Source organism: Pan paniscus, chromosome 6 (genome assembly GCF_029289425.2).
Source record: "Pan paniscus chromosome 6, NHGRI_mPanPan1-v2.0_pri, whole genome shotgun sequence".
Taxonomy (NCBI): Eukaryota; Metazoa; Chordata; class Mammalia; order Primates; family Hominidae; genus Pan; species Pan paniscus.
In genome coordinates, this window is record NC_073255.2 from 105,752,324 (window position 1) to 105,764,564 (window position 12,241).

The 12,241-nt window shown below is 41.3% G+C and overlaps 2 protein-coding genes across 8 annotated transcripts in view; one reads left to right on the forward strand and one right to left on the reverse strand.

Annotated features, from left to right (window-relative positions):
• Positions 1 to 5,710, reverse strand: part of SLC25A40 (solute carrier family 25 member 40) — a 42,811-nt gene extending 37,101 nt beyond the window's left edge. For 3 of the 5 annotated variants that reach the window (XM_063606286.1, XM_008976304.4, XM_034964380.3), the window contains exon 1: positions 5,451 to 5,710. The gene's annotated coding sequence lies outside the window, so the exon portion shown is untranslated. The remainder of the gene's footprint in view (positions 1 to 5,450) is intronic. The other 2 variants (XM_055114645.1, XM_003822721.5) reach the window with 1 other exon arrangement.
• Positions 5,711 to 5,745: 35 nt separating this feature from the next.
• DBF4 (DBF4-CDC7 kinase regulatory subunit) overlaps positions 5,746 to 12,241 on the forward strand; it is a 31,651-nt gene continuing 25,155 nt past the window's right edge. The window contains exons 1-2 of one of the 3 annotated variants that reach the window (XM_003822720.5): positions 5,746 to 6,133; positions 7,402 to 7,574. In XM_003822720.5, coding sequence (XP_003822768.1) covers positions 6,088 to 6,133; positions 7,402 to 7,574 — 219 coding nt within the window. In that variant the 5' untranslated portion in view covers positions 5,746 to 6,087. Of the gene's footprint in view, positions 6,134 to 7,400; positions 7,575 to 12,241 lie in introns of those variants that run through there. The other 2 variants (XM_008976303.4, XM_024929611.4) reach the window with 2 other exon arrangements.

Genomic DNA, 12,241 nt, shown 5'->3' on the forward strand with positions numbered 1-12,241 from the left:
ACTTCAGAGTGATGGCTTGATGGTGTAACTTTGGAGATGGGTCTGGCTGGGGACGGCCGGACCTTAGGGTAAGATTAGCTTCCTGCTCCAACCCCTTTTCAGCTCCCCTTCTTGCTGAGAGCCACTTTCATCAGCAATAAAACTCCCTGAATTTACCATATTGAAGTTGTTCGTGTGACCTCATTCCTCCTGGATGTCCGACAAGAACTCAGGTGCCACACATGAACGTGTAAAAGGCCATCACACTGACCCTCATAAGCTGCTAACACTTAAGCTGTCCGTGGATGGCAAAACTGAAAGGGCACTGTATCATTTCCTCTGGGGCTTCAGGGGTCACAGGCACCCCTCTCCTAGATGCTGCCACAGGGCCGGTATAGAGTTTGCTCTTGCTGGCACCCAAAAGCACTCGCCCCAGCTTCTGCATCCACTCACCTGCACTCCCCATCATGTGAGGGGTGGAACAGCGAGTGAGTAGAGTTTGCCCCTGCCGGTGCTCATGCACTCCAGTTCCCATGCATGAAGGCGTCAGGGAAATACCGTGATTCAATGATACAGGCTGCCATGCTGTGAACTGCCCTATGTGGAGGCCCATTCGGGCAATAAAAACAGCCTCCAGATAATAGCATTGAACTGAGGCCCTTCAGACCAACAAGCCAAAGGAAAGTGAATCTTGCCAGCAACCCCTAGTGAGCTTTAAATTAGATCCCTCCCTGGTTGAGCCTTGAGATAAATGCAACCTCAGCCAACACCTTCACTGCACTGTCCTGAGAGATCCTGAGCTTACTTAACTAAGCTGCATCCAGATTCCTGACACACAGAAACTGTGAGATAATAAAGATTAGTTATTTTAAGATAACTACATTTTGGAATAATTTGTTATACAGCAACAGATAGTATCTATTGAGATGATACATGTGGTTTTTCCTTTTTGGTCTGGTTACATGGTGATTTACACTGCTTGATTCCTGGAATAAACCTCCATTTACTCATGATGTTTTATCCTTTGTATATAGAATTGGTTTTCATTTGTTAAATTTTTGCTAAGAATTTAACCATCTATGTTTATTAGGGATGCTGATCCATAATTTTTTGTATCATCTTTGCCTTTCTTAAAATGCACATGTGAGAGAATTCACCAGTGAAGCTATCCAGACCTGGAGTTTTCTTTAGTAGATATAAGAATATTTAGGTTATTTCTTCTCCTGTAAGCTTTGACAGTTAGTGTATTTCAAGTAATTTGTCCATTTCATTTAAGTTGTTGAATTTATCAGCATAAGGTTGTTCATAATATTACTTTGTTGTCATTTTAACATCCATCGGTTCTGTAGTTGTGTACCTTTCACTAATTTATTAAAGATCTTAATAAATGAAGAAATATTACCATTTCATAGACTGGAAGAATAAATGCTATAAAGATATAAATTCTTCCAAATTTATCTATAGATTCACAGGAATCATAACCTCTTACTTAATCTTCTTACATAATCTTCTTACTTTTGTGGGTTTGACAAACTCTTTTCCAAAACTTACATGGAAGTAGAAAATGGCAAGAACTACCTAAAGTTTTGAGATGCAGCTAAAGCAGCATTTACAATGAAATTTATAGCATTACATGCTTGTATTAGAGAAGGCCTAAAATTAACGATCTAAGCTAAAAAAAAAAAGAGCAAATTAGAACCAAAAGAAGAAGAAAGAAATGAAAATAAAAACCAATAAAATTGAAAGCTGAAAAACAATAGGAAAAAACAATAAAAGCTGGTCCCTTGAGGCAAAAGAATAAAAAATAAATAAACGTCCAGTCAGATGATAGAGGAAGAAGAAAACCTTTGACAACATCCCACACCCACCATGACTGAAAGGCTTGAGCAAGCCTTTCAATCCTTTTCAATGAAAGGGAAATTCCTCGGTTTGATAAGAACCATTTACTACTCTCATCATTTCTATTCAACAAAGTACTGAAGAATTTAGCCAGTACAATAAAGCAAGATAAAGAAATTAAATGCAGGCTGGGCACAGTGGCTCACACTTGTAATCCTAGCACTTTGGGAGGTCGAGGCGGGCGGATCATCTGAGGTCAGGAGTTCAAGACCAGCCTGGCCAACACAGTGAAACCCTGTCTCTACTAAAAATACAAAAATTAGCTGGGCATGGTGGCAGGCGCCTGTAATTTAAAGTGAACACACTTAGGATGTGTTCAAGGGCCTGATAATGCTGAATTTACCCTGGTTTCCCAGCCCACAGTCACCTGAGACATTAACTACAGTTCCACAGCCACTAACCAATCCTACCCTTTCATGCACTTAGCCTGCAAAACTAAGAATTTAACCTTACATATAACCTTAAGCCCTCCAATTCACAAGGATAGTGAGACTATGAAATGTGAAAATTAATAAAAATAGATCAGAACACATTTCAGAAGACAACATATCAATAGTTGGCAAATGAATCAAACAGGAATGATTATACCCAAATGAGCAGGAGATAAAGGCTGAATCTAAGCTAGGTTTGCTATGGACAGGAAAAAATAATTGCTGAGCCAGGTGAAGAGGCTTAGGCAAAAGAAAGAAAAAAAAAGTGATAAGTATTACAAAATTAATTTGTCTAGATTCTAGAACAAAAAATTTATATTTGGGTATGTGTGAGGTAATCTGAAAGATCAGATTAGGTCTCTGATAATCACAAAAAGTTGTGGAGTAGACTGAACAATATTATCTTCATTTATAGATAAATAAATTCTAGCATAGAAAGGTTAACTTTTTTTTTTTTTTTTTTTTTTTTGAGAGGGAGTCTCGCTCTGTCGCCCACGCTGGAGTGCAGTGGCGCAATTTCCGCTCACTGCAACTTCCACCTTCCGGGTTCAAGTGATTCTCCTGCCTCAGCCTCCTGAGTAGCTGGGGTTACAGGCGGGGACCACTATGCCCAGCTAATTTTTGTATTGTTAGTACAGCCAGCGTTTCACCATGTTGGCCAGGCTGGTCTCCAACTTCTGACCTCGTGATCCGCCACCTCGGCCTCCCAAAGTGCTGGGATTATAGGCTTGAGCCACCGTGCCCAGCCAGAAAGGTTAACATTTGCCCATGGTCACAAAACTAGTTAGGGACAGGGCCAGCAATGAATAAAATTCATTTTTCTTGATTCACAGCCACATATTCATTTAATTAGATCATGATTCTGCTCAATGTTCTCCAATTTTGCCTAATATAACTCTTGAACAAAGTTTCTCACCATAAATAACCCTGCCCCCATTCACTTCTTCTTAAATGTCTACCCTTCCTCTGAAGAAATGTTTTCAAGCATATTTTCAAGATCTACTTTAAGACGAACCCTACCCTCTTACCAACAGACCTGATTACTGGACAATAAAAAGGAGGTTTCTATCCTTACTGACTACAGCCATATCCTTTCTGTGGCTACTAACAGATTTAGGTTCCAGTAATATTTTAAAAACTAACCTCGGATAATAGATTAGAAAATTACTAACTATTGCATAAAGCGGACTTCCTGCTTATTTATTGCTTGGAATTACCATCTTCAGTGCAGTCGAGGGTGAGTCTAACCGCATAGGGTGCAACTATGTTACTGTCCTTCCTCTTCACGGCAAATAAGACACACAATTCATCTTTCACAAGACCATAAAATGGGACTTCCTTTTTTAAAAAAAAGTTCCTCAATAGAAGCATGCTTAAATCTTTCCCATATCCTCTAAACCTTCCAAAGATCCAGTCTTCCCTTCATTATACTTTCCTACAATAACAAAGTTTTTTGAAAGAGTACACTCAACCTGTCTGAACTTCAAGATTATAATTTTTATCTAGTACTGTACTTATCTCTGCCACCTACTCAAATTACCCTTAAGGAAACCAAGGATACCTGAAACGCCAAAATCAAATACTTATTTTTCAAGTCTTAACCTTATCTGTCCTGGGGATGAAGGAACTGGTGCAGTGTTCACTAGAATGATAGTAATTATGGAGCTCTTAAGGAGCTCTACTCTGTGCCAGGCACTGTACTAAGCATTCAAAAATGTTCATTTAATCTTCACAACATCCCTGAGAAGTACTACCCCCTTTTAATAGATTAAAATTGGGGCTCAAAATTACCCAGAGGCCAAGTAGTTAGCGAAGCCCATATGATTCCAATGTTTGCAGTCTCTTCCCAATTCTGTGGCATTTTCTCCATCTCTTTCACTATTTCATCAACGACGCTTATAATCAATTCTCTTATTTCACATGCTCTCCTTGGCAATTTCATTTCCTCCCAAAGCTTTAACTACATTCTATATTAGTGCTTCCCAACTTTTTAAATCTTTCTGTAAATATAAACATTTTTGCTCTCTGTAGCTTATATTTTGAAAATAAGTTTTTTCCCATAGAAATTACAATATTGAATATGTTTGTTCAAACTACACTTCCTTCCACCACTCAAGATCTGTTAACCTCTAATGAATTGCCCCATGATTGACATCAATAGACCTTGATGCAGAAATATTTTATTGGAGATATCAAATCAATCTCTATTTCCTCTTCCCATGTCCACTTCTGCTAGACATTTCTCTCGAGTCATAAACATCTTTAACTGTCTAATAAGCATAGTTCCATGACTGTCGCCCCAGGCCCTTCAACATAAACCTGTCTAAAACCAAACTCTCATTTCCCTTAGCAAACCTGTTCTCTGCGTTCTCCAGCTGATCTTGTCACAACCCACCCTTGTCTATTCTTTAAGTTACCTACCTGCAAAACCGTAACGCTGACACTCTCTGACTTCCTTGAGCTACCAGGTAAAAAAATCAACCATTACAGGAGTGCCTATTATGGCCTGGAGTAGAGGAATGCAAAATAGTTCAAAATATCCTCTTCCTCCTGAAGAAACAGATTTTTTTTTTTTTTTTGGAGAGGCATGTTCCAACTTATAAAATTAAAATATATTCACAAGCATTTTAATTTGATCTTTAATCTCTGTTTTACAGGAAAAAAAAATGAGATGTTACTTTCCACTCCTTCATTGTTGAAATAAACTTACACTCAACTAAAAGAAAACAGGTCTGAATACAATAAAAGTCAACAGGACAGCGCAAATAGCCAACTACCCAAGGACACAAAGTGACCCGGAGGCGTTCTGCGGTGGCGCTGCCGTCAAGGCCGGGGCCGCCTGGCCACACCCTCCCTCAGACGCCCCCGGGGCCGCTCTCACTCCCGCACGTCCCTCTGCAGCTGTCCTCAGCCGGTGGGGTCGGCAGTGACCGCGGGAAAACCCCGCTTGCTGTGCGACCCAGGGCGCGCTGAGCAGGGGCTGCGGCTGCCGCCGCTGTCCGGCCCCGGCCCCGGCCCCGGCCCCGGCTCCGGCTCCGGTTCCGGCCCCGGCCCCGGGCCCGGCCAGAGCTGAGTCCGGACTCAGCCAAAGCCCCTCGCCTTCAGCTTCCCAGACGTCCGACCAGTGGAAAATTAGCATACCTGGGGGAGAAGGCAGCTGGAGGGCCGGCAGTTCTGGCAAACCTAGAAGGCGGGAATAACCCTGGTGACGGGCGGGGCCGGGCTCCGGCGCTAACTGCATCCACTAGGTTTGGTCAACACAGAGCCGCGCCAACTCTCTGAGGCTGCGCCAAGACCTGAAGCGGCGGACCGAGAGCCCGGGTCTGAGACTGAGAGAGCATCGGAATGGAGGCGGGGCAGAGGCGGAGACACAACCTGCAGGGACAGAGCGAGGCGCGAGAAGGACGGCGGCGTGAGGGGGCGGGGCGCGCAGCGCGAGAAGGCGGGCACGAGGGGCGAGCGCGAGGCGGGGCACGGCGCGTGGCGTGAGACGGGGCGGGGCGCGCGTATCGGCGCCGCGGCCGCGTGACGCGTTTTCAAATCTTCAACCGCCGCAGCCCACTCGTTTGTGCTTTGCGCCTTCCTCCTCCGCGCCTTGGAGCCGGATCCGGCCCCGGAAACCCGACCTGCAGACGCGGTACCTCTACTGCGTAGAGGCCGTAGCTGGCGGAAGGAGAGAGGCGGCCGTCCTGTCAACAGGCCGGGGGAAGCCGTGCTTTCGCGGCTGCCCGGTGCGACACTTTCTCCGGACCCAGCATGTAGGTGCCGGGCGACTGCCATGAACTCCGGAGCCATGAGGATCCACAGTAAAGGACATTTCCAGGGTAAGAAGCCCCTCCTCCGCCTGCAGTCCCTTTAATCCTTTCCTCCCCTCGTGGTTCCACCATTGATTCTTCAGACTTCTCCCGCCGGGTCCTCAGCTTCTTTTCTTCTGACCGGCCTCTGGGGTCTGAAGGAAGGAGCCCCGTTCAGTGTTTTGCCTAAGAAGGAACGGATCCTGACCCGGCCCCTCGAGCGCTCTGCCGTTTACAGCGGCGGTCCCAGATTCATTCCCGGTCGTGCCTTCGGTTGAAAACTAGCAAACAATGTGCAGATCCGGGACCTCGCCGGGACTGCGGCGCTGTCTGCTCCCGGGCTCTCGCATATGCTAAGCCGCCGCCCGGGCCCTTGGAGGCGACGGACTGCATCCTCAATTTAAAGTCAGACGCGCTCGTGGCTTTTCGCTTCAGGATTAGATTGAGTGATTGTGGGTGGATTTTTGGTCTTACCCTTGAAAGTTTATTTTCCTTTCCTCATAAGTTGGGGGAAAGCATTGTATTTCAAACACCCCATTGCTGGTTTCAACATTACAAACAGGGAAACAAAAGCAAATTTCCATTTTCAGTCACTTTATTTGGGGAAACATTCCAGCACCTAAGTTTTTTGTACAGGTGTTTGTGTGTGTGTAGTAACTACCAATTTAAGAACAGATTGCGTTTGAAAAATTAATTTTTAAAGCAGTTGCTTGGATCTCAGATCTGTTTTTAATGAAAATAATGAAAGGTTCTTCGTAATGGACCGTTAAGTTCTTAATACGTAGACAAATTGTATGTGAAATGGACCGTTTAGTTGTTAATATGCAGACAAACTTTATATGAAACTAAAACTTGAGCAGTCTGAAACCCTTGAGGACTAGGTTATTCTGCGTAACAGAGGATTCTTTCATCGCTAAATGAAGTTTAAACACCAGTTTTGAATGTTCAGCAGAATGGCAGATGCTCAATAAATAGTTGAGTATTAAATATCCCCATGGAGTTTACATCCTAAAAAAAGAAAATCTTTCAAAAGAGTTTTATATAGTTCCGTGCCTCAGGAATAAACACACGAATATTTCTTGCTGAGTCAACTATTATTTTACAATATGCGGTCTGTGAAAGTATATAGGGCATTTTGCCTCTATCCTAAGTAGTACTACAAAGAAATACATTTCAATGCTAATAACTTAAACTGGTAGGGTTGTAAGGATTTTTATTCTGTAATATTGTATAATGAAATATTTTTAAAATAGTAAAAGTGTCTGTGTAAAACATCTGATTCTAAACATCTTTAATAGGTGGAATCCAAGTCAAAAATGAAAAAAACAGACCATCTCTGAAATCTCTGAAAACTGATAACAGGCCAGAAAAATCCAAATGTAAGCCACTTTGGGGAAAAGTATTTTACCTTGACTTACCTTCTGTCACCATATCTGAAAAACTTCAAAAGGACATTAAGGATCTGGGAGGGGTAAGTGAAAACCCTACACTGGCATAGAAGGAAAAATTTGTAACTAGTACTTTCTACTATGTAATCATTTAAATTTTTCATTTTGGAAAACGCTTCTATTAGCACCAAGCTTAACATTTTTATCAGCTGTTTATCGTTAACGAAAAACCATTTGTTTTAACCTTTTGTGCACTGACAGACCTTTCATGTTTCTCTGATTAGCAGTCTAGTATAAAGTTCTTAGAGTGTAAGACTCCCCTGTCCTAGTGGAACTGCTCATTGACTGCTTACTGTAATGTTGGAATGTCCTCCAGATAACAGCAATTTCTTGATTATGAATCTTGGGGAGCTACATAAGTTTGTCTGGACTAGTGTAACAGTTAAGAATGTTACTACAGAACACCCATGCAAACCACACAGTTAAAATTGTTCCTAAATGATACAGATGTTGTTTCAACAGAATGAATGTTATTAAAGGAAAAGAAATTTGCATTAAGAATCTGGAATACCATCTTTCCTACCTTATACACTGATTAGATGATTGGGAAATTAGAAAACTCAGGCAAAATTCTAGGACCTTAATAGGATTAAGGTTGATATTGGCTGAATTTTGGCAAATGAGGTAATTAAGACTTTTTTCTGTTTAAAAGGTTCATGCTGGACTTTGACTTTCTGAAGGTCTGCGTCTTTGAATGTCTAAACTGATCCTTTCATTCCCAGACTAGTAACTTTTCAATTTATTTTTATTTTTATTTTGAGACGGAGTCTCATTCTATATGGCCTAGGTTGGAGTGCAGTGGTGCGATCTCAGCTCACTGCAACCTCCTCCTCCCAGGTTCAAGTGATTCTTGTGCCTCAGCCTCTGTCTCCTGAGTAGCTACGATTACAGGCATGTGCTACCACTCCTGGGTAATTTTTGTATTTTTAGTAGAGTCAGGGTTTCACCATGTTGCCCAGGCTGGTCTCAAACTTCTGACCTCAGGTGATTTGCCCACCTCAGCCTTCTAAAGCGCTGGGATTGCAAGCATGAGCCCTCCAGGCCCAGCCGATTCCCAGACTAGAAACTTATCAGAAGAACATGTGCTAACAGGTTTCCTGGAACTGTTAATATGATATTTTATTTACTTATCTCTGAAAAGTTATTCTACTTTTTTACTATTCATTTTGTTAAACTAAAACGCTGTCACATGCTTGTAATAGTTGTATTTATGGTAATGATCATATGACAGCATTCTTAAAGGTCATGTTTTCTAGGCCTGCCACCCTATTGACTATACACCTATTAAGAGTATCTTAATGTGTTAAGGACCTTAGACATTGAGTAAAAAATACCCCTTCATCTTAGAAACAAAGCACTTGAGGTCCAGAGAAAGTAAATGGCCCAATTAGAGCAGTATTAGCTTCTTAATTCCCACAGCAACATAGTACCTGCACCATTCTGTTCCTCTAGCAATCAATGGCTACAAATGGCTATCTGGCTGGTAATTCACACCTGTAATCCTAGCACTTTGGGAGGCCAAGGCAGGTAGATGACTTGAGGCCAGGAGTTTAAGACCAGCCTGGGCAACATGGCAAAACTCCATGTCTACTGAAAAATACAAAAATTAGCCAAGCATGGTGGTGCATGCCTGTAGTCCCAGCTATTCAGGAGGCCGAGGCATGAGCATCGCTTGAACCTGGGAGGCGGAGGTTGCAGTGAGCCAAGATTGTGCCACTGTACCCCAGTATGAGTGACAGTGAGACCCTATCTCCAAAAAAAAAAAGGTAGCTCAAAGTAGCTATCTGATACAGTTTGATGACAATTTTCTCAAATATGATGAACAACCCATTAACTCTAGGTCTAATGGTCTAAATCAGTGATACTTAGATTTGTGTTTTTATCAGTAGAACCCTTTAAACAAAATAATATTCAGAAGTCCAATGTGTAAAGCCTGTAAAAAGGGAACTCCTTGGGCTAAAACAGCAGTACAGAGGCTAAAGCAAGAACCACTTGCCCCGTCACCTTCTTTCTTCTATCTCCACAGCAGTTCCTGAGGTAATTGCAAGAAACAAATTTTGAATTACTTCTGCCATACATAATAGTTGAGGGACCTTTTGGTTTTACATACTTAGTCTTTACCCCTGAAATGATTGAAGGAGACCAGTGAAGTTAGAAGCATATTAAGGGTGTAAGTTCCCAAATTTTCCTTTGGATTTCCCAAAAATCCAAAGCTGTGGATTTTCAACGGAATTTGATTTATTAACTTTCTCCTAAAAAATGTCTTATTTATTGAATTCTGATCTTCCCATACTATCTTTTCTATAATTAATGATATTTAATCCTCAGGTCCTGGTTTCTGTCTTCAGCACATTTACTGTTTCTATCACTAAAAAAGATTTTGTCATAAAGATCTCCTACATGAGTTAATTTATCTTCACATCATTACTTTAGGTGCCTTTTTAATTCACCATTTCACGTACTTTGGTTTCTATAATCTCGGTGAAAACATCTTAATATCCCATTTATCTGCAGAGTATGCTTCTGACAAATTTAACCACTGAGAGCACAGCACCCAGATTCTGATATAAAGGGGAAATACCTTTAATAGTGCAAGAAAAGTAGGTGTTACAGAACCATCTAAGGAGGACATGGGATCAGCCACAGTTAGGTCCATGTCTAAATAGTTTTGGCTAAAATAAGGCAATTGGAGAGGAACAGAAATGTAGGCCGATACCTTGGCGTATTAGCTTGAACAGTAAAAGGTTTGATGTTCGTCATGATCACCTTGAGTCATCAGAAAATACGTTTTGAGTTTACTCTTTAAATGGCATAGATTCAACAATATCTAATACATTGAAGACCCTGGTAAAATTGATTCAACAAATGTTTGAGTATGATGTGCACTGCACTCTGTGTTGGTAGATTCAAAAATGAATCCAGCCGGGCTCGGAGGCTCACGCCTGTAATCCTAGCACTTTGGGAGGCTGAGTTAGGCGGATCACTTGAGGTCAGGAGTTTGAGACCAGCCTGGCCAACATGGTGAAACCCCATCTCTACTAAAAATACAAAAATTTAGCTGGGCATGGTGGCGCACACTTGTAATCCCAGCTACTGGGGAGGCTGAGGCAGGAGAATCTCTTGAACCTGGGAGGTGGAGGTTGCAGTGAGCCAAGATTGTGCCACTGCACTCCACCTGGGCAACAGAGCGAGACTGTGTCTCAAAAGAAAAATAAAATAAAAAATGAATCCTTATGTCCGTCCCATCCTCATGTTCTAACCTAGCTAGAGATGACATTGGTACAAGTAATTGTGTTAATAATACAACATAGAATGTCAAGAGAAAGGAGAGATTAGTTCCAGCTGAGGAATTGTGGGTTTTGTTCACACACAATTGGAACACGGCTTTGAAGAATGATGAAGATTTGGGCATGTGGGAATTCATTCAAAAATTATTCCACCACTGTCTCCAGTATATCAGCACTATTTTAGATCCTAGAGATACAAAAATAAGTAAAATATAACCCTCTAGGTATTCTTTGTCTAGTGGAAACCTCAGACAACTGAATAATTTATGTTAGAGTGTTGTCAATGCTTTGAAAGAAGTATGTAGAAATTGCTATTAGAACACAGAGATAGGAATGATTAACTCTGCCGTTCGGAATCAACAGAGATAAAGTTTGAGCTGGATCTTGAAGTCTTAGTTAGCAAGGCAAATAGACATACTAAATAGAGGAAAGCATATTTAAAATATATGTCAATGCAGTTTGTTTGTACAACTACTAATGTTGCAGTGGGATTTGAGCTTAGGATATAGGTGGGGGAAGTGACAGCAAACAAAATTATATTAGGGCTAGATTGCAAAGGGCGTTTTATTCACTCTAAGGAGTTTTAACTCTGTAAGAAATTAAAAACCAAAGGAAATAAGTGGTACTAACATAAGAACAGACATATAGACCAATAGAGTAGAACAGAGAACCCAGAAATAAACCCTTGCATATATGGCTAATGGATTTTCAAGAAGGGTGCCAAGACCATTCATTGGGGAAAAGATGATCTTTTCAACAGCTGGTGCTGGGAAAACTGGATATCTACATGCAGAAAAATGAAGTTGGACCTTTACTGTCATATGCGTAAATGAGCTCAAAATGGATCTAAGATTTATTTGTAAGAACTGAAACTCTTAGTGGAAAATATAGGGAGAGATCTTCATGACATTGGATTTGGCAGTGATTTCTTGGATATGATACCAAAATCATGTGCAACAAATGAAAAGTATGAAATTGGACTTCATCAGGATTAAGAACTTTTGTGCCTCAAAGGACATTTTCAGGAGTGAAAGAACGCACAGAATTGCAGGAAATCTTTGCAAATTGTACATCTGCTAAGGGATTAATATCCAGAATACTTATATAAAGAACTTCTGTGACCCACGAACAAAAGGACAAATGGCCCAATTTAAAAATGGACAGAGGAACTGAAAAGACATTTACTCAGAAAAGATATACTAATGGCAGATAAGTACATGAAAAAATGTTCAACATCACTAATCATTAGGGAAATGTCAATCAGTAATCACTTAACACCTGTTAGGATGGTTACTGTTAACCAGAAAAATAACAAGTGTTAACAAAGATTTGAAGAAGTAGAACCCTTGTGCACTCTGAGTGGTAGTGTAACACGATATAGCCACCATACAAAATAGTATGGG